General features: G+C 38.1%; 2 protein-coding genes across 9 annotated transcripts in view; one reads left to right on the top strand and one right to left on the bottom strand.

Annotated features, from left to right (window-relative positions):
• The window catches only part of Arl13b (ARF like GTPase 13B), a 66,109-nt gene that overhangs the window by 24,736 nt on the left and 18,639 nt on the right, over nucleotides 1-22,734 (top strand). For 3 of the 6 annotated variants that reach the window (NM_001107101.1, XM_087576345.1, XM_087576343.1), the window contains exons 2-5: nucleotides 2,496-2,566; nucleotides 7,776-8,025; nucleotides 20,828-20,933; nucleotides 22,130-22,332. In NM_001107101.1, the coding sequence (NP_001100571.1) occupies nucleotides 2,496-2,566; nucleotides 7,776-8,025; nucleotides 20,828-20,933; nucleotides 22,130-22,332 (630 nt within the window). The remainder of the gene's footprint in view (nucleotides 1-2,495; nucleotides 2,567-7,775; nucleotides 8,026-20,827; nucleotides 20,934-22,129; nucleotides 22,333-22,734) is intronic. The other 3 variants (XM_087576347.1, XM_087576346.1, XM_087576344.1) reach the window with 2 other exon arrangements.
• The window catches only part of Stx19 (syntaxin 19), a 130,074-nt gene continuing 120,957 nt past the window's right edge, over nucleotides 13,618-22,734 (bottom strand). For 2 of the 3 annotated variants that reach the window (XM_087576892.1, XM_087576891.1), the window contains 2 exons: nucleotides 19,213-19,354; nucleotides 13,618-15,195 (listed from right to left, as the gene is read on the bottom strand). In XM_087576892.1, the coding sequence (XP_087433018.1) occupies nucleotides 14,304-15,182 (879 nt within the window). In that variant the 5' untranslated portion in view covers nucleotides 15,183-15,195; nucleotides 19,213-19,354 and the 3' untranslated portion in view covers nucleotides 13,618-14,303. Of the gene's footprint in view, nucleotides 15,196-19,212; nucleotides 19,475-22,734 lie in introns of those variants that run through there. The other variant, NM_001109460.1, reaches the window with a different exon arrangement.

Genomic DNA, 22,734 nt, shown 5'->3' with positions numbered 1-22,734 from the left:
TTCTCACCATAATACTTAGCAACTTTCTAACACACTACATAATTCATTCCTATTCAAGTCATTATACTATTTTCTTTCTTGACATAAAATGTAAACTTAAAAAGGGAGATTTTATTTATGTATGTTTGTGGTTTGTTATGGTGTTAGCTGATAAATAGATTTATTTTAAATACCTCAACATTCATGATTAATGTACAGAATCATATCAATTATTATTTGATAAGTGTGTGTGTGTGTGTGTGTGTGTGTGTGTGTGTGTGTGTGTGTGTAGGAGGTGTTGGAGAGGTGAGTACTGAGTGTGGACTGTGAATACATCTAGAATTTGAGAGAGGGCAAAAATGAAAGTACAGATCCAAGAGAGCCACACATAGAATTTAAAGAACACCATAGACCGTCATCTTAATTCTGTTTTTAAGCGTTCTTTAAGATCATTATCAGTGAGAAATGAGTGTCCCTGTATTAATAATTCAGGTAATGCCTGGCTTTCTTTCAGCCTATTTGGAAAGCCTGAGCAGGTGGCTGCAGTGAGCTAGGATGATAGATTCAAAGACTTGTAGCTCTAAGTGCTAAGAATGAGGGGATTAGGACTCCAGGCTCAGAGACCAGTTACCAACAGCCTTAGATGCTGAGATTGGAGGGTATTGCCCTGAGCAGCAGTGCCTCAGCAGCTAGTATAATTCTTAGCTTTGAACAGCAGATGGCAGTAGTAGATGTGAGTGCTTAGCTGGACTCACCTTCTACTGTGGCCCTACTGTGGTACCCAGTATTGAGATCTCTGGCCTTTACAGTGGTTGGTGTTACAGCTTTTGAGCATTGGGAACTTCAACTCTTAGGGATTGGCAGATTCTTAGAACTCTTCTAGAACCTGGGACCCACAGCCCTCATCTATGGCTCTACCTCCTTTCAGCTTCCTTCATCCTCCGGTGCCCACCCTGCTGGTTTTTCGACAGCTTTAGCCTGCTCTACTTTTTATCAAAGAAAGCACTATTTGACAGAAGCTTTTGATTGGGCCTTCCAATAGTATCAGAAATCAAGCCAAAGAGTGATTATATAGCTGGGAACAGGATGTGGCATGGGTGTGGATTACAAATGAAAGGTTATATTTGCACTAATCATAGCACAGCCTGTCACAGACCTTGTATAAGGAATTATTACAAGTCCCTCAGTGCACCAATCACTGGGATCTTGCTGAGTTACCCAGGAGGTTCCCCCATCCGCCCACATGTCTTAGGAAGAATAGCTTTATGATCATCTAAAGTACTCCGAGGCTTGTCTAGCCTGGACTGCCATCTAAGGGCAGTGGAGGTATCTGGAGCACGCATATGTTATGTATATGGCTTGTATTCATAGAGAGTTAAAAGGCAAAGCTAGCATTGCCAGCAGTGTTAATCATGTTTTGCCTCTGTTTCTGTGCCCTCCAGGGCTCTGACTTCCTCCAATATCGCTCACTTCACATTCTGTCCTGGGGTCTTAGCATGGCAGCCATGCTACTCTGCAGTTCTTTCCCTCTGTGTTCTCCAAGCAGTTTCACCCTAGATCCAATGGTGATGGGCTGTTCCAACTTTATATTGTAGAGATCACCCTGGCCAGGGATAAGCTTTGCTAGGGGCCTACATCTCCAGGTCAGTAGGACCACGATATACCTGCCCCAGGTTTCTGAAGTTACTAGAAGTTAGCATTAGGGTGTGACTGCCTGAAAGATTCATTGTGTGATCTTTGACCAATTATCTAGTTTTATAGGCTCCACTGCTCCCCCTGCCCCAGGGTTGTATTTCTTCACCTGTACAGCTCAACTAGATCTTTGTTGTTCTTTTCACTTTATGGAGAGTAAATGTTTTATACTTTGTAACATTAGAAAACTTCATCCTAAATATATAGTTCTGCTAATAAGCATGCTATTACGTTGTATGTAAGATTTTTATTCTGCATGGCCCTGCATATCTCAATACAGAGATGAAAATTCTTCATGTGCTTTGTAAGACAGACAAACTGCAGAAATTCCTGGTTCACTAACTAGATAGCTGAGTCCTTCATACTGATTGGCCACTCCCTTTTCTTTCTTCCCTTTGTTCCTTATATCCTAGACATATATTTTATAATATCGGCTTAGAGGATAATAGAAAGAATTATCTTGGCATCTTCACCAGCTCTTGCTTTTGAAACATTAGCTTATTCATCAACATAGTTCCTAGCCTCTGGAACACCAGTTTTTCAACCTGTGGGTTGCAACCCTCTTGAGGGGGTCAAAGGACACTTTCACAAGGGTCATAAATCAGATATCTGGCATATCAGAGATTTACATTATGATTCATATCAGTACCAAAATTAACAGTTATGAAGGAGCAGTGAAAATAATTTTATGGTTGTGGGTCATCACAACATGAGGAACTGTATTAAAGCGTCACAGCATTAGAACGGTTGAGCACCACTGATAGTAATAGTATATATTCATTAAATGAACAAAGAAAATGACCTTAAATTTTTATTATTTTAAGAAAGGTGACACTTGTGATGGTCGGACTTGATAATGCTGGTAAAACAGCCACAGCAAAGGGAATCCAAGGAGGTAAGTAGAAAATGCTTGCTTTCTGAAGCCTAAAGTTTTCCAAGTTACTTATTTATGTTAAATTGCTTTGTTGCATGTTAATTAGATAGAGATAGTACACTCCTTTATGTTGTTACTATACATATGCTATGGATAGACTCTGGCTTACTGCTGTCTCCCTATTCCCACAATCCAGATTAGAATAGGTATAGTTTCTTTGGTGTTGCTGATCAGCAGAAGACAGGGAGTAACCCAAGCTAGCCTTGAAACAGCAATCCTCCGCCCAAGCATCTCAAGTGCTAGGATTATACACTTGAGCAACCAAAGACCCATTTTTGCCATGTAGTCTCCTCTTCCTTAAACTCTGTTCCCAGCCGTAACCATCCTGAGGAGGATTAATAGAACATAAATACACACTCTCTTTTGGGGCCCACTTCTACTTGGACCTAGCACTAAGCTGCATTTCATTTTATCTGTCTGCTTCTCCATGCTGTTGATCCCTTGAGGACAGTTTCATTCATTTGGGTATCCCAGTTGTTTAAACCCTGCTTCTTAGGAACAGTAGGCAGCTTCTGAAAACATCCCTTCCATGACACCTACTTTTCTACTGATGATTGGTTCTTAACTCTCTGCTCATCTCCCTGTTTTTCTTTTTTAAAATTTGCTAGCTTAAAAAAAAAATACATGTACCTCTACAATATTGCTCTTGCTCAGATCCAGACCCCATTGTCTTTCAGCTGTTACGTCACAGTAGCTTCTTCTAAAGTCTCTTCCTTGTCATGAATGTTGCTCTTTTCACTGAGCTTTTCATCCTCCTGACCGTCAAAATGATTTCATTCTTTGGAAATAGGCCTGACTGGTGTAGCGGAGCTGAAGTCACAGTGATCAACATGATTGAAGTGTATTTCCCTCTCCCCATGCAAAACCCATCTAGGTCTGGAATGGCATCTGTGATGCTAGGAATTCAGCCCCTTTCCCCATTCACTTTGCCATCCCTAGTCTTCTTTCTCCTACTCAGCCTCAGATAGCTCTGTGCAACTTGGTTTGAGCTGGAAGGAAATGATAAAAGAGAAGGGGAGGACATGCTTCTCTCCTTAGGACCATGGATCAGAAGCTGGTGCATCACTTTAGTTCACGTGCCATTGCCAAGAAGCAGTGGTGTTCTGGACCCTACTAATGTGCCTATATAGTGAATCAGACATACTAGCAAGGGACAGTGTCATCTGTCTCTTCCCAGTTCTCTTCCTGGGTATCTTCCTAGTAGCTAGAATTCATTTGAAATCAGTCATAGTGGGAATTTTTACACTGTGGAAATGAGCAAACACTACATGCTAGAGTTCTCCCTCTATTTCTGGATAAGTTGTTAAGTATTTAACAGCTCATCACTAATTAGTCTAGACACTCCTCTCATGGCTAGAAGCTGCCACTGAGGTTTGGAATCAGTTATCTTTTGTAAACATTCATGTGCCTAATCTAAAAAAAGTTCCTAGGAATTCCTATCTAATACAGTTTCTTAATAGGACATTATGTTATATTGGATAGAAAGTTTCATTTTTCTGTGGTTTATCTCTTGCTTTGTGTGGTAGTAACATAGTTTCACTATATTAGAGTATGTATATGATGTATATAATAGGTCAAGAACTCTAAATCAGAAGAGAAATCTGATTAATAGTTGTTTGGCTTGTGCCTTGCATATGACTTGGCATGTAAGAAACACCTAATGTTTGTATTTTATTTTAGACTTACTGTGTCTTAGCATACACATTACTATAAGTCTAAAGATTGAGGGCCATGTGTGTCGATCTGTAAAATGTCACCAGTCAGTGACTACAGGATGAGTAGGATGTGGCTCATGGGCATGGATCCAGCTCTTGGGAAGGTGTAGAAGATAGGATGTAATGATAGTTGGTGAAGCTGGTATAGGGAATGGCAAGGAATCATTAGAAAGGGTTTGTGTGGAGAAACTATTTGAACATTTGTGTCATCTTGAAGCCCACATGTTGATTGTGAGTTAGGAGGCTCAGGGTTCCATGCCCTGAACGCGCTTTCAGGCTTTGTAGTCCTGAAAATCTGATTTCAGAAGTAAAGTCCTGAAGGCTCAGATTAGGGTCTGGGCTCCACTTGAACTATAACATTGAAAATGCTTTGTTTTGTTGGTTTTTTTCTTTGCCTCATCCTCTTTGATGTTTGGAATATAGGTATGTGCTACTATGCTTAAATATCCATGAAAACAATTCTCCTCCCCACCCCTCTACTTTTACTCTTCCTGCTCCCTTCCCCCCTTCTTCTTTTTCTCCTCCACTCCTGCCCCCGCACCCCTCTCCCTTTTCCTTCTTCCCCTTTATCTTCAAAATGTTGTGTGCATAGATCCTCACACATTCCAGGCAAGTGCTCTACAACTGAGCTATAGCCTCAGCCCAAATGATTATTAATACTATATAGTTTCTAGGACTTTCTACCACTTTATCATCATTCTCTGCATTAGAACATTAGAACAGTGCTCTCCCTCTCTCTTCTGTGTCATGTCTAAGAAGTTGTTTACTCTCCTTAGTCTCTGAAGCCCTCTTGACCTTCTACTCTTTCTTTCATCTTCTTTCTGAGTTCCCTCATACGATCTCCTCAGTCTTTTCACAGAACGTACATATTCTGTGTGGTCTGTCCATATTTTTAACTATTATTTTATTATTTGTATGGGTGCTTTGTTTCCCTAAGTGCCTGGTGCTCACAGAGGCCAGAGTAAGGCATTGGGTCTCCTAGAACTGGAGTCAGTGATAGCTGTGAGATGCTGGGTGCATGCTGAGAGTCAAACCCTGCTCCCCTGGAAGAGCAGTCAGTGCTTTTAACCACTGAGCCATCTCTCTAGTCCCGTGATTTTTGTATTTTTCATTGTATGTTCTCTGAGGATGGCAACTATAATAACTTAATGTATCTTTGTACCCTAGTCCCTAATAAAGTTATTTCATCACATTAGCATTTGCTCTAATTTTAGTTCCCTTGTTCATGCTCCAGCATAGTGAATTTGCTTCCACTGGTAATTTCCTGGGTTATCTTTCAATTCATACTCAAAGACAACAGTTTTTTTTTTTTCTTTTCTGACTGTGATTTGCTCCACCACCACCATCGTTATCATCATTATTATCATCTTTTTCTTCATCAGAGCCTTTATTAATTCTCCTGTCTATGCCTCTAAAATGCTAAGATCATAATCAAACACCACCATGCTTGATTTTTGTAGTTCTGTGGCACTAACTCAAGCTGCCAGGCAGGGATCCCTACCAATGGAGCTACCTCCCCAGCCCCTGGCTCCCCATTTAAGTTCCTGTATGACTCTGTTCCTGAAAAGTTGGGCTACTTTTATTACATCCAGACTTACCCTGGTGTCTTTTTGGTAATAAAATTTAGCAGCAGAAATGTGGCTCGTAATGGCTCTATTGAGTATTGCAGCCAGTGCAGAGGCTGCTCTTGGGTGCTTTCTGAGAGGCAATGCAGGGCCTTGCATGCCTGGTTCTCAGTTATAACTAATCCCAGAACATGCCTTCCGGTAAATGTCTTGTTAAATGTAGGAACCAGTCACTGTAAACACCTGGTGCCATTTAATGAAAATCTCTCTGTCATAGAAATAGTTTATATCGAGTCCACATAGTAGGAAGGACCACTTTGCATTTTGTTTCTGAGAATGGGAGATATAGCTGATACAACCGAGGAACTGAATTTTAATTTATTTAATTCCATATAAAAATATTAAAAAGCTTTTGTGGTGACTAGCTCCTCTTGAGCCATACAGCTCTGAACAGAGTCCTATGGAGAAAGTTTATAGTATATTCCAGTGGTATAGAGAGGGTGGAGAAACAGGCATGACAGAAAGGATTTTTACTTACTGAGTCTGCAGGGTCCTCCTGATCATTCAATATTCTTACCTCTCCTACAATGGCCTGCCACTCATCTTCAGTTTTCGTAGAGCATTGTTTTAGTCGCTGCATTGTATAATTGACATGTCAGGGACCCTCAGCAGCTTGACATTGCCTATCTTCAGAACCCTGTTCCATGTGGCCTCTACCTGCATTCACTGAAGGGATTTACCAGGCATGGTGGTGAATCCTTGATATATTAGGCAATGGGAAGACTGAAGCAGGAGAGTCACAAGTCGGAGGCCAACCTAGGCTGCAAAAGAGGCCTTGTCTCAAGAGCAAATGGAAACCAAATAAAACCTGTTACAAATGTGATCCAGTGTGGATGTGCAACCCCTTGTTGCTTGTTTGAGTTCTCACTTGTCATGCCTAGGTACCCTTGCTCCCCAGCCTTAGCCTAACTCCTCTGCTGTAGTGAGTCTTCATGTCTCTCTGGGCTCTTTAAACCTCTTGTGGTCATTTTTGCTCTTTGGCTCATATGGGAATGTACCCCTATAATTCGTGTTTTCAGATACACAATTCCTCTTCTCACCCCAAACCTTTCAGTTATAAACTTATTACAGCATACAAGTAATAGTTTCCTATAGAAGTGAATTTGAAATCTCTTTGCCAGATGCCCTTAAAAATATTTTTATTTCAATTGTAACTTTAATTTATCTGATTTGAAAAGAATTGCCTTATTCTTTGAAGCTTTTTCCATTTTTGATTTTCAAATTTCTTTTCTTTTTAAAAGTATTCCTGACTTTTGTTATTCTCCCAGAGAATCCATAGTAGACCCCTTGAGTGGCATGATTTTGAAAGATTAAATCTGATTGGGGTATAAATAACATAAGAGCTCATTCATTCAACATGTAACTATCAAGTACCTGTTTTATGTTAGTTGCTAAGATTATGGTAATTAAATAAAACAAATAGCTGGGCAGTGGTGGGACATGCCTACAATCCTGGTAGGCAGGAGGCATGTAGATCTCTGAGTTCTAGGCTAGCCTGGTCCACAGCAAGTTCTAGGACAGCCCAGCTACACAGAGAAACCCTGTCTTAAAGTCAAGGACAAAAAACAAAAAACAAAAAAACCCAACAACAACAAAAAAACCAAAAGCCAAATTTTTAACTGTGTGTAGTGAAAATTCTAGTTGGATGTTGATGTTATTAACCCTTCTCTCATAGAAGTGTGTTTGGAAGTAGTGTTTATTGCATTAGTGAGTGATCTTTCTATTTTATAATGTCATGAATAATTCTTGTTATGTTATTTCTGTTGTAGAGATAAATTGATGCTATTAAAGCCTAAAAAGTCCTTTTTTATTTTGTATTCTTTGCACCAGAGCATCCTGAAGACGTGGCTCCCACTGTTGGATTTTCTAAAATTGATCTGAGACAAGGAAAGTTTGAAGTTACCATCTTTGACTTAGGAGGTGGAAAAAGAATTCGGGGAATTTGGAAGAATTATTATGCTGAATCCTATGGGGTAATATTTGTTGTGGATTCCAGTGATGAAGACAGAATGGAAGAAACGAAGGAGACAATGTCAGAAGTGCTAAGACACCCTCGGATATCAGGAAAGCCTATATTGGTGTAAGTAATAGGACTGCTTTAAACATGGGCAGGAGCATTAGCTAAGAGCTGTTTGTCTTTTCAGTGAGCCGAGGTGCTCACCTATTAGTATAATAAATATGTACAATTACTTGTAGCTATATTATTATATTGCTTTTGGTAAGGGTTAAAGAATTGAAGCTGTGTTAACATCAAACTTCTTAATTTGATTTTGGGTATCTTTCATCCTTGCTCTGCAGACACGGAGACCTTAGGCCTGCTAGGGAAATGCTCTGCCACTGAGCTGCACCTTCTGTCCTTTTTCAAAACAAGAGTCTGCTGCATAACATAGGTTGACCTTGCACCCTTGATCCTCCTGTCTTAGCATAATGACTTGTATGCAACACTGACCTTCCTCTTCTAATAATTGATGTTTTGTCATTGTCCTTTTGTATTTGCTTTGTTTCCCCTTTAAGACTGTCTCATATAGCTCAGGCTGTGCTTGAGATAAGTTAAGGATGACTTAAATTGCAGATCCCATCATCTCTTCCTTCCAAGGTGTGATTACATGTGTGAACCACCCACAGCCTTGTAAGCAATGCAAGCACCCTCCCAACTAGCTGAGCTACCTTGCTCACTAAGGTTCTTTTCTCTGTAGTTTATTTTTTTGAAAGTTACTTCAATGATTTTCTCTCTGGTGACACTTTAATCTCTCACTCTGACTTTTCATATTTCCCGGTTGCACGTGTGATCTAGCTTTATTGTCTCAGTCATATGCTTATAACATTTTGTTCTTAAGCCTGAACATTTCTAGACATGGAGATGGGACTTTGGTATTCATAGGATTTGTGCACCATGAACACTAGATGGCACTGTAATGTGAGACAAAGCAAACAAAAGTTCATCAGCTCACATTGCTTGCTCTTCAGGGGAAGTTACTATTCGCTCTCATCCTTGTAACTCATTATTAAGGTATAAAAACATCAAGCCGTCATGGTTACATTATGAGAAATATAAGAGGAGTTTCTTCCCTGTGCTTCTCAATAGCAGCTGAAGATTTTTAAAGCAGATCATTTAAAGGTTTGAGTATAACAGTTAAAATGTTATTGGGTCATTTATTGGTAAAGCTTATGTTTGTAAACTTTTAAATGTTTGATTAAAGAACTCACCTCACCTATAAAGTTGAGTCTCACTGTTATTGAGATTGAAGTAAATTATTAGCAGAAGTATATATGAAAGGGAGCCCTATAGTCTAAAGTAGTCTTTGAAAATATTTAAGCAGAAACTCATTGGTTCTAAAGTCAAAATAAAATAATAATCAGTTAGTCATTATTTGGGGATTCATGTCTTTTTATCCAAATAGTCATTTTTTATTATTATTACTATTATTATTATTTTATTATTATTTCTTTGATTGTATTAGGGATTTGAACTCAGGGCTTCATACATGGTAAATTAGCACTCTTTTTTTTTTTTTTTTTTTTGTCTTTTTTTTTTTCCCCCTGGGAGCTGGGGACCAAACCAAGGGCCTTGCGCTTGCTAGGCAAGCACTCTACCACTGAGCTAAATCCCCAACCCCCCCAAATAGTCATTTTTTTTTTGTTTTATTTGGTTTTTCATTTTTCTTTTGTTCATCTATATATCTATGCATATATCAATTGAACAAATATACTGCCCATTAATGGTAGAAGACACTGTTTACTTATGAAATAACTGAATGGGAAGGTTACAAAGCCTAATATACTGACATTTTCATCAGCCCTAGTTCATAGCAGTATCTTCAGAAGACAGATTCTGTTTGTGGACCTCCTCTTTCTTGTGCAGTCTTGAGAGTTATTTTTAGAGAGTTAATAAGTCACCCAGCCCATCACTTTTTTGGAGTTTGGTTGAGTTGTCTACTACTTTTTATCCAGAATAACTCGGGAGCTACTGGGTAAAATTTCTTTTCGGGATAGTAAGAATTGTACGTGGGTCAGTCCAATTTAGCTACTTGAGTAGTGAGATGTCTTATTATACAGTAATCAGTCTTTACTGCAGTAGAAACTCCTGAGTTGCATAACCAGCCATATCATAGACATGGCTGTCATTGCCTTGACTGGCTTTATCCCCAGTCCTTTTCTGGTGGACGTTACAGGGCTGTTGACATAAGCTCTGTCTTGCAGCCCAACCCCTCTTAGCTGCCATTGCCATTTACTTACACTGTAGACTTGGACTTGCACTTACAGCCTTCTCCAGCCATATGTCTCACTCTCCTGTCCTTATCATACTCTTGATATCTTTGGAGGAACAAATACTTGGCCATGCTGTTAGACACTAGCATGCTGCTGTGGACCTTCTGCATCCATCACTGTCTTCATGGCAGACGTCCAGTATTTTGAGGGTGAGACCTTTGTAATCAGACAGTCTGGAAGAAGATCCAGTCTCCTCCCCTTCCCTCTTTCTCTCCCATTGCCTCCTTTCCATTCATTTCCCTTCTCACTCTTCCTTCCTTCATTTCCCTGAGACAAGGTCTCACACTATAGCCAGGCTGACTTTGAACTCCCAGCAGTCTTCTAGAACAAAATGGGGATTACAGATGTGCAACCACCACAGTCTAGAGAGTTATTGAGTCTTTCCGAGGCTTGTGGCCCTACTTGTAGATGAGGGTTTGAATGCTGTGCCAGCCTGTGAGATCATGGCATGCTGAGTGTTCCTAATGCTCTGTAAATGGGTTTGAATATTATTGCCTATGACACAGTGTTTCCAAGTGTTACATGAATTCAAACCACTTAAACCAATTTAGTGGTATTGGCATGCATCAAAAAATCCTTAATAGTTTTCTTCCATTTGTTATTTTTATCTTCTGTTTTCAGAACTAGCAGTTTTCCAATATTATTTTATCAACTCTTTTAAAATTTAGTTTTCTCTTTCAGATAGTTATATTAAGAAAAAATGTTACTTTATGGAAAATAAAGTAGACAGAATATTCAATAACTGATTAAATATGTTGTTGCTTAGGTTAGGATAATACTAAGCAATTGAAGACATAGCCATATGATATTATTTATCATGGCATGTTATGGCATGAACCCAGGTGGTCATCAATACAGAAGTAACAGATAACACAATCAAGTCATTTGTAAAAAGTGGTATAAGTAGGTGTCAGCAGGTTAAGTGACACTGTCCAGAGACAGAAGGAAAGTATAACTTCTCTCTTGTGTATAGAATCTAGTGTCTAAGGTGGGAGCCGGGGGCTGGAGTGAGTGAGCAACAGGGAGGATGATCTGAGAATCTGAAGCAACTACCAGAGAAAGGCAGGAAAGACACAGAAGGTCTGTACGTTCAAGCACAAAATGCATGTGTGGAAATGTCATTGTTGAACCTATCAATATGTATAGCATATTAATATGATGAAAAGAAAATGTGGCAATGAAAGCGATTATTGTTCACTGCTTTGCAACAAGTCTGTCCTTAATTTTTACTTTAAAAGCATGATAAAATACCAACAGAAAAAACTTATAAATTCATCTGGGTATAATTGAGTTAATGCATATTAAATAGTACTTAATAGTCCTAGTTTTCATTATGAATAACTTAAGAACAGCTCTAACCTAGTATCAGTAAAACTTAATGAAAATTTCAAAGGAGCATTGGAAATAATTGCCATAAGTATCCAGTCAGTTGTCGAGTTTATCTTTGCCTGAAATCAATCTTGTAGTATATGCTCCTTTAAGCACTTTAAACTAGGATATGTGAAACATCTTTTCCATGTTGATCTTTGGTAACTGGCATAGTAGAAAGCTATTCAACTTATAGTTTTACATTAAAATACTTAATAGTACTTATAACATCATGTAACATGACACCTTAATCCTTTGAAGTTCTCCAGCTCCCTCAACACACATCTTGTCCATTGCACAGGTTGAGCCACCCTGAGCAGACAGGGGTCCTCACATTCTCTGCTAGCACTCACTGCTGGATCTTACTAGGTTAAAAACACAGGAGTGGACTGCTCAGATCACTTTAACCTTATCCCAGCACATTTCCTGTGGGCCCAGAGTGCTACCTGCCTATCTCCCCGGTATCTTTCATGGTGTTTGAACCCTTCTCTCTGATCTCATTGTTTCATTCATCCTCTTCCTCCCTTAACCCTGCTCTTCTTAAGTGACAGACAATTCTGTCTTTAAGGAAATAGAGATTGCCACATAAGATTTCTTTCACTTTTTCTACCACCCTGGCCAAGAGTTTGAGCAGTGTACTGGCTAATTCATGTGTCAACTTGACACAAGCTGGAATTATCACAAAGAAAGGAGCCTCAGTTTCAGAAATGCCTCCATGAGACCCAGCTATAAGGCATTTTCTCAATTCATAATTGATAGGGAAGGGTCCAACCTATTGTAGGAGGGGCTATCCCTTAGCTGGTAATCTTGGGTTCTATAAGAGAGCAAGCTGAGCAAGCCAGGGGAAGCAAGTCAGTAAGTAACATCCCTACGTGGCCTCTGTATCAGCTCCTGCTTCCTGACCTGCTTGAGTTCCAGTCCTGACTTCCTTTGGTGATGAACAGTAATGTGGGAGTATAAGCTGAATAAACCCTTTCCTCCCCAACTTGCTTCTTGGTCGTGATGTTTGTGTAGGAATAGAAACCCTGACTAAGCCAAACAGGTAGATCCCTACAGTGAGGAGTCAGTCCTGAAGCCATGTGGAATGAAAGGCCTGCAGGATAGCTAATAGAACGAAGCACAGAAACAGTGTGCCCAAGGTGCTGGGCCATAAGAGGAACTCACTCCTAATACTGCAAAGAGAAGGAAAAAGGTGCAATAGTAAGGAACGGGATGTGTGGTACGAACAAACATGCCTTGGGTTGGAGCAGAAGAGCTGCCTTCCATACTGTCAGGAGGGGAAGCATATAAATCAAATTTGAGAACTGAGAAAGCTTGGTGGTAGGAAAAAGCACTGCTACAGACTATGGCTGTTGGTTGGCCTTGCACAGGACATCAATTAGAAACCCACATTCTAGGACATAAAGCAAGTGAGAACAGATTCATAAGATGGTGTTAGGTTCTAGACAACACTTAAAGTAAGGCTGATGAGATGACATGGTCATCAGCATGATTTGCCAGGATGAACAGTTGGGAAAGACTTTCTCAAAGACTTATTTTTTACACTTTTACTGGAGAAGAATATTACTCCCTAATGGCAACAGAAACAAAAACATTATCATTACCATGCTACTTTCATATGTGAGAAATGATAAGTTTACTAAAAACAAAACCAAGAAAGCATAAGTTAATGAAGAAGATTAATGAAGAAGCATCATATTCTTGAGTAGAAAGCCTAACTACCTTTCTGGTATCTACCACCCACCCACTGACCCGTGGCAATGTTCAAGTAAACATAAAATTGATGATAATAAGGACAGATTGTTTCAGAATAAGAATTTAGAAACTCCACAAAGAGTGACCTACTCCATTAAAGGAAAAAAAAAAAACAAAACAGTACAGCTGGGGCACAGAGGGCAAAATGAAGCAGTGAAATAAAAGAAGCTTAACAAACAAACAAGGAGCAGAACGGGCTCAGTGGTACATTCCTGTGTACTCCAGGCACTCGGGTGACTGAGTCAGGTGGAGGATCACACGACTGAACACAGCTTAAGTCTCTTCATTAACTTATACTTTTTTATTTCTTTAGTGCTTGCTTTTTCATAAAGTAGTATTGCATATTCAAGAACACAATTGTCTTTTTCTTTGACTTTCTCAAGCCTTTTCTCTGATCTATATGTAATTCAGTTTCTTGTCAGGATCCCAGTTCTCAAAAAGTACTGTCTTTCCTCACCTTAGATCTTATACCTGACTGTCACCAGTTAGATTCTTCACCAGATTTTTGACTGAGTTTTCCCAAGCCCCAGTGATCATCACGTTTACTCACCTATCTGGGTATAAAGCCATTTTGGTTTCATTGTGATGCATTGTGGCATCTTTTGAGGTCTTATTTTATACAATTCTTAATTACCAAAAATTTTCAAAGAAGCCAGGTTACTAAAATAGTCATCACTTAGTTGAATATTCATCTTAAGTGTACCGAAATGCCCAGTAGAAGTCGATATTTTTCTAGAGATATAAGATCTTTTACATTCACCTAATAGTTAAGTAGTAAAATCTTGTCTTGTGTCACTGGCTTCAGCAGTTTCTGGAGTCAGTAGGTAAATATTGAGGGGTAAAATGACCATTTCACAATGATAAAATGTATGTGGCTGGACTCATGAAATAAAAACAACCAAGTCATGCCTCTGAAACGTGGACACCTTATGCCTAAACTCTGTGGAAGTTTCTAAGGTAGCATCTTTATTTGGAGCCACAGCATGGGCAGCAGCAACAGCACAGGGCCCGGCAGGGGTTTTTCCTTTTATATTTTACAGCGAGTCCAAATTTCTCTTTGGTGTTGTTAACATAATCTTTTGTGCTATTCACCATTACCTCAATGTTGTTGATGCTCTCTCCTTGTTCCTCTACCAGAAGAGATATCTGAATGAAAAGGTCCCGGAGGTCCTTCACTTGGTTCTCCAAATTCACAAGTTCCTTGTGTCTCTGTTCAATCTCCGAGAGCTGTGCTTTAGTCATGCTGGTCTCTGTAAGTAAGCTTTCATTGAAAACTTCCCATTTTCCATGGTGAAGCATGTCATTCACTTCTTCTTCAGAAACTTCTTTTCCAGACACTTCAAGCTGACGGACAATAAATGTTTTGCACTTTTCTTGCTTTAAAGCTATTGTGTCATTGTATAGAAACAGGGTTTGCTGGAAGCGGCGGAACATCGCAGCATATTGGGACTTCAGTATCCTTGTGATCACTGATGATGGACCATTTTCAACCTCTGACTTTTTCACTTCTCTTACTACGTCACCCAATGCTCTGTTTATGTGTTCTGCCTGGAGTTTTATCTCCTTTGTAATAGTAGAGTCTCTTTTAAGTAGACTAAACCTTCTCATGGAAGCCACTAGACTTTTCTGTTGCTGTCCAAATCGGTGAACATCATCAACAAAGCTGTTAATATTCTCCTGTAGTTTGTGGATCTCATGTAGGTGCCTCTCAGCTACAGGCTCTCTCTCATAAATAACAGCTTGCTGGACGAGCACCCCTTGTTCCTCTTCTGCAAATACCTGACTGTCCCGAGAGAGTTCTATTTCCTTGGTTTTCTGTTTCAACTCTTGAAGTCGGTCTTTCATCTTCTGTTTCCTCCTAAGACATAGAAACAATGGAATTGAACAAAAGAATTGCTGTTTTTCCCCATCAGCAGTTAGAGTGAGATAGCTATGTGTCTCTTAGCAAAAGTAGTTCTAGTCTTTTTTTTTTTCAGAGCTGGGGACCAAACCCAGGGCCTTGCGCTTGCTAGGCAAGCGCTCCAACCCCAGTTCTAGTCTTCTAACAAGAAGTTTAAAAAATTAGGATAAAACCAAGACATGATGGCTTGGTATGGCAAATTCTAGGCTATCCTAGGCTACATAGGAACTTTGAAGCTAACCGGAACTATATAAAAAGAACTTGGTGGGAAAAAAAAAGGAAAATCAAAAATAATTTCCTCATAGAGATTACCAAAATAGGAAAACTAATGTATGATAATTTAAGAATTATTTTCAATGGTTGCTCCTGCTGCACATCTCATTTATTTGAGTGTGGTAGCTGAGAAAGCAATGGTGAGGATACAGTTTCCCTCAAATAAGTTCATCCGTGTCATCAGACTGTGTGCAAAAGGATTTTTTGTTAGAGAAGTTGCTTTGACTGTACTTTCAGTTTTAGGATTGACCTTTACCCCCCTAAAATTACCATTGTTAAAGATATCTTTCCTACTTAATTTTGTGTATGTCATGTTTGAAATGGATGCATTTTTCTGGGATTGAGGATATGGTTCAACAGTTGGAACACATGCTGCTCTTGCAGGGACCAGGACCAGGTTGCTCCTTTCCCAGCAACCATATGGCAGCTCGAAGCCATATGTAACTTCAGTTCCAGGGGATCGGTGCCCTCTTCTTGTCTTTGTGGGGACTGGGTATGTATGCATATGGTATATGTACATACATTTAAACAAAACCCACATATACATAAAATCTTTAAATATATGCTCATTTTGCTAAATATGCATACTTCCATTAAAATCTTACATAATGACAGAACAAATTCAATATGGATTTTAAACAATATATAATGAGATTTTTGAATTAGCATATTTTATGACAGAAAAAATTCAATATGGATTTTAAACAATATATAATGAGATTTTTGAATCAGCATATTTTATATAGCCTTGTTTTCTGTTGCATATATGAAAATATTGTTGATTTGATTATGCCTACTTCTCATTCCTACAGTTGTTTCCAAGGATCTCAAAATTTTTAGGGCAAAATGTGTAGGAGTTTATATTATGATATATCTTTAGATACTTGAGAACATGCTTATATATAATCTTATCTGAGACTACTGATACTTATATTTTCACCTAGTGCTCCTAATTGTCCACAGCATCATATCAAGTGGATATGTTATATAATAATATGATAATGATAAACACACACATATATATATACACATATTTAAATGAATCAAAGCTCTCTCATATATATATGTATATATATGAGAGAGAGAGAGAGAGAGAGAGAGAGAGAGAGAGAGAGAGATCTCAGTTTTCTGTGATTTTTGTAGTACAAATGGGTACCTCATGTCCTGCTATAATCTTGGGCAAATTAAAATTGATATTTCTATGTCTGTATAGAATATGTTCTGTTTTCTCTAGCTCATCTAGGAAATTCAGTTTTATTTCCTGTAATATCTAAGCCCTAAGTCCCAGCCTCCAAGATAGACAATTTTCTTCTTGTCCAGTGTAGTTGTTTTTAATTTCTGCTTGTAACTGTGGCTATGGTCCCCCTTGAGTTCTAGAACTGCTACTTTGTACTATTGTAAAAAATATTGATATAGTTTTAAATATTTTTCTTGTTTGTTTGTTTGCTTGTTTGTGACTGGGTTTCACTGTTTACCACTGGTTTTGGGCACTAATTCTATACACCAGGCAGGCCTTGGATTCAGAGATCTACCTGCCTCTGCCTCTGCCTCCTAGTGCTGGGATTAAAGGCATGGACAACCACTGCCCTAAGTTGATAGTTTTAAAGTTAAGGTGGTATCGAATGTTTCTCTGTCTTTCAGACAGAAGGGAAGCATCTCTAAAATGGCTGTCTACCTTGACGAGGCATAGGCACAGGTGATGACCTAGCATTGGTAACACATTCAGCGTTGTCTTCCAGTTCTTGTGTATTTGTGTAAAATCTCACTGAGGGTCAGTGCTCGGGTGCACGTCCATACTGTGTGTGTGCATTTCCAGCAGGTGACGCTCATAACTAAATAGACCACTGCGTCCTGTTTAATTTTACATCCATAAATTAGAATCTAAGCATACTTGAATTTAAATTTTGAATGTAGTTCAAGAAAATATAAAGTATGAAACTTATAAGAAATTATTTAATTGATTAGGCTAGATGAAATTCATTGAGATCACTATTTCATGCAATTTTCTTAGTGTGGTAGTAGTCTGTCATAGATGGTAAGATCATCTCTCATTACATGTAATTTACTTCTCTATGAATTTGAATTTGCTTGTGGTCTGAAATTGACCCATATTGTTGACTATATCTGAGAGCTTGAACATAGTATTTAAATAAAGAAAAAATAGCATAATGGTTGATACCTAAACAAGTTTCTTGTGGTAAAGAGAAAAGCAAATGAGAGAGACTCAAAGGAAACTTTCTCCACCCTCTTACAAAGAATGCAGATTCCTAGAGACATCCACGAACATGCCTTACTTCAAGCCTTTAGAAATATACTATTGGGTGGTGGTGGTGGTGGTATACATCTTTAATCCCGTTACTGAGGGTGGGAGGAGATAAAGGCTCTGTGTGTGTGTGTGTGTGTGTGTGTGTGTGTATGAGAGAGAGAGAGAGACAGAGAGACAGAGAGACAGAGAGAGAGAGAGAGCATTGGATATATGTTCATTACGCTTGTGGAATAATTAAAAGTAAATTATTCTTTCTGTAGTTAATGGATAAGCACTTCAGGAAATGTATTTTATTCCAGTCTATAAAGGTAGCATTCAGCAGTTGTCTAGCTCAAGCTTAAAATGGGAAATTTTACAATATATATATTCTCTAGGCTTGAATTAACTTACATTTTCAGTAATATATTCTCAGTAATCTTCGGATTCAATGTAGATGTGTTGTCTTGTTGAACTAACTTGTTTCATAAAATCATTTCTCTTTTTATTGAGTTTTAAAATAAAACAACTTTTGCTTATCTGATTCAGAAAGTTGAATGTATATGATACTTCATATTAAATTTCAAAGTGCAAAGCCTCAAGGTAAGATCCTCGTACATTATATGTGGCTAACTTCATATCTACTTTTAAAATAGTTATTAAAGTTATATTGATTTGAATGAGTATTTATTAAATTCAAAGGTGGTAACAATTACAACTTAGGAAAATAAATTTCATTTTAATTGTGCCTATTTAAATGTTAAGTTGATCTAATAACTTGAAAACTTTATGAGAAGTTATATAATTTTAGTACTTTCAACAAACTCTCTACAACATTAAAATGCTTGAATGCTTTATATTTTACAGTAGTCCAGCAAAACTATTTTGTAATTTCTTCAAATTAGTTTTAGCAGATACTGGGAAATAAGAATGAAGAAATCAATATTTTTCTGTCAAATTTGGGTACAAAGTTCTGTTCAATATCAAGTTTGAAAGTTCTGTCTAAAGTAAGCATAGCATCATTAACATATTGTCTATAGAGAAAGAATTTCAGGTTGGTTTTCATGGGATCTGCTTTCTAATTCTTCTAAAATGAGTTGTTTGTATAGATTAAAAGAAAGGTAGTGATTTTATCTATGGTTGGTAACTACACCACACTCCTCTTCCATTCAACAGAGCAAAAACAGATCAACTGTGTAGCACTGTTCTGATCTAAACAAGAAAGGAACTAAATGACCTGACCTACAGAGCCGTTCTTTACTGTCACAGCGTGCCTGGATTTCAGTGTCTGGATATTTCACCATTTCTCCTTATTCAGTGTTCGAGCACACAGACACACACAGATACACAGACACACAGACACACAGACACACAGACACACAGACACACACACACACACACACACACAGAGAGAGAGAGAGAGAGAGAGAGAGAGAGAGAAACTCACTTAATTCACTTACCTTGGTCTTGTTCTTGTTCTCCCACTCGGGGTGTTAGAGTCCTTAGTCTGAGAGCAAGTCCAAGTGCCATGGAGTGTAATGTTTGATCAAATGTTAAGTCACTCTAAGCCACAGGCTCTCTTTATGGTTCTCATACAGTTAACTGAAAGCCAAACAGTGAAGTCAAATAAGTTGAAGATAAAGTTGTACTATCAAATGAGAAGTGCAGATTGCTTACTTCACACCTGGAGAATCTGGTTCTGCCTGTTCCTCCCCTGTTCCTTAGATTACAGGATGATCATTTTCACTGCAGCTCCTTGGTAACAGGAAGTCCTTGTTAAGTTGTCCACACAGAAGTTGAGTATACTCCTTGTACCCAGTCTGTATTACCTTCAGAATTCCTTACTTGTGAAAAATGCTGTGGTATCTATAAAAAGGTTTGTTGGCAGATTTTAAAACTTACAAGTACAGGATGAAGTAGCCATATGTGGAAATGGGATGAAGCATAGTGTGCAGATTCCAATCCCAAACAGGATTAAATTCTCCTATGTTTGGAAATCCCATGGGCTTAACTCACAAAATCATACACCTAAAGAGGACTTAGGTCTCCCACCTCACTTTATCTTGTATATTGTTAGTTTTACTTTGAGTGAGTTTCTCTAATTTCCAGGGTAGAATCACAAAGTTATAGAGTACTGTTTTTTATCTGTTACACCAATATAGAAATAGAAAATCAATTTCTGCCAGGAAGAAATACTTACAAGGAAACTTGGGAATGAAAGTTCTTTCCTAGTATTCACTTTCTAAACATAGTTTTTTGGTGTTGCCATCCCTACCCCACTGTAAATAGTGCTTTGAGGTAGGATGAACATTGCTAAAATCTAGATTGATTCTTTGATTTCCACTTCCTGGAATCTGCTCTCCCCTCTCCCTCTTCCCTATTGTGACTGCCTCCTTCACAATGCTCTGTGAGAGCAAGGAAGAAACCCTGCCATGCAAGATTGCTGAAAGAATGCTGGGCCAGCTTGTAATGTGTCCTTTACAGCGTACGGTGAAATCTGTAGATTTCTTATCGTGCATCAAGATAACTTCAGGATTGATTTAAAAAAAAAATGAAACATGGTATCTGTAGCACTCAATTGTAAACTTTGAAATACTACCTACACATATGTATGTTTATAGTTTAAAGGAAACAGTGTGAAGCTGAACTAAGAAATAATGAAAATGATTATGCATAGACAGGGGTAAAGTAGGAGAGACCTCCATACTGATTTCCATGGTTGTTCTGTCTAGTCACTCCACAGTAAAATGAATGGCCGCTCACATCACCCCCAACATGGCTTCTAAGTAGAAGGCCATAGAAAGTAGTCTGCTTCTCCTGTGGGAGGATTTTATTATTGATCCATTGGTTACTTGAACTTTCTTGCTGGCAGCTTTTTCTTTTAGGTAGCAAGTTCTTTCACACTGGATTTTAAAGCAATAACTATGAAAAGTTATGAAATGTACAGTATTTCCTGAATCATCTTGTTCTAGAACCAGTAGATTTAAATCGTGGGAACAGACGACCATGAATAAGATACCTCAGATGCCATATGACTGTGTATTTGCTGTACAACCACTTCATTCGTCTTCCTAGGTTGGCAAATAAACAAGACAAGGAGGGGGCTTTAGGAGAAGCTGATGTGATTGAGTGTCTGTCTCTGGAAAAGCTGGTCAATGAGCACAAGTGCCTGTGTCAGATAGTAAGTTGTATTGCCATTATCATTACCACTATTAAGTTTTTACTATACGTTTTAAGTTCGTTCAGAAAACGTGGTTTCTGTGAAAGTGATAATAGTCAACTAAAAAATAGTCTTTTGGGAGCCTTGCTTGTCATAGTTCAGCTAAAAAAAAAAAAAAAAAAAAAAAAAAAAAAAAAAAAAAAAAAAAAGTCCAAGCTTGACAACTTTTAGTCCCTCGGATCCATATGGTAGAAGGAGAAATAGACTCCTGCAGGTTTTCTGCTGACCTCTTGTACTGCTTTGTGTTTGCTGCACAGCCCCCTTATTAATAAATAAATGTGAAAGGTAATGAAAAGTTTATGCTACAAACTTTACTGTCACTGCTCAGTTAGTAGTGATTAGTGCTGTAATATCTCTTGAGTTCTTTAGTTTTTTTTTTTTTTTTTTTTTTGCTAACTTCCAGAAACTTTCCTACATAGTTTCAAAGATTTTATGTTTGGTATTTGTTTTAGTCACTGCTGATCAAATCAGTTTTTGAGTTGCAAACTTCAGAAATTGGAAAGAAAAAGAACTATAAAATTTTAGCTTAAGAGACTTAATATGATTTTTAAAAAATTACAACACAGTGTGAGTCATCATACAGTTTTAAGGAATATAGCAGAGAATTTATGCAAACTTCAGAAAAAGATCATTACATTGTAAATCTTATAGGAGTGTCTGCTGCTGTAAATTAATTGGCATTAAGAATTTAACAATTTCTAGTTCTCTCTGTGTGTCATTTATTATTTATTTATTTTTATATTTATTTATTTATGAGACAGTGTCTGTCTGTCACGCTGGCTAGCTTCAAATTCTTGAGCGATCTGCCTGCCTCTCCCTCCAGAGTTTGGGGAGTAAAGGCATGTGCTACCATGCCTGGTCTTTCCAGGTGTTCTTAATAAATAGCAATACTTTTCCCCAGGCAGTACAGCTTGACTTCCAGTAAATTTATATAAAATTATATATGATGTTTTCACATATAATGTAACATAGTATCTACAAATTTTTCAACTTCTGGCAGTATTAAAGTTAGTTATTGCAAAACTGTGTTTTGGAAGTTATATTGTTAATTTAAAGGGTTATATTTTGCTTTTCCAAATAATTTTATATAATGGTTTATGGCTGTGTTGGATAGGGAAATTTTATTCTTAATCGTTGAATCAACTGATTTCTTTTAGGAACCTTGTTCAGCAGTCTTGGGATATGGAAAGAAAATCGACAAGTCCATTAAAAAGGGGCTTTATTGGCTACTGCATATCATTGCAAAAGATTTTGATGCCTTAAGTGAACGCATCCAGAAAGACACAACTGAACAGCGAGCTCTTGAGGAACAAGAGAAATGTGAGAGGGCTGAAAGAGTAAGGAAGTTACGAGAAGAAAGGTAAGTAGACCATGTTTACCACACAGCTCATTTGAATATTAATAAGGGCAGCTTTAATCTGTTAGCTTTGCTTATTTGGTCTGTCTATTCAGTTTTATCTCTTTCTGTGTGAAAAAAGATTTTAAATACACTTCCTCTTTCTATGAACATGTCTGTGTACAGACATGTTGAATGTACTTTTGTTTTGTGGTGCTAGAGATTCAACCCTGGGCTTCCTGCATTGCTAGCCAAGCATTCTAGCATGGAGTCCTATCTCTAGGCAGTGTGATGGACTTGTAAAAATTTTCTGGAGCTATTATAATAGTTAAGTATATTTCCTAAATAGTAAACTCCTTTCCAAAGTTTTAAATTTGTATCAACTGTAAGTGAATAACTTCAGACTAGTTCTTAAAGTACTGGGAG

Source organism: Rattus norvegicus, chromosome 11 (genome assembly GCF_021556685.1).
Source record: "Rattus norvegicus strain SHRSP/BbbUtx chromosome 11, alternate assembly SHRSP_T2T, whole genome shotgun sequence".
Classification (NCBI taxonomy): Eukaryota; Metazoa; Chordata; class Mammalia; order Rodentia; family Muridae; genus Rattus; species Rattus norvegicus.
Note: the sequence above shows the minus strand (reverse complement) of the source record. Positions and strands in the feature narration are given on the sequence as shown.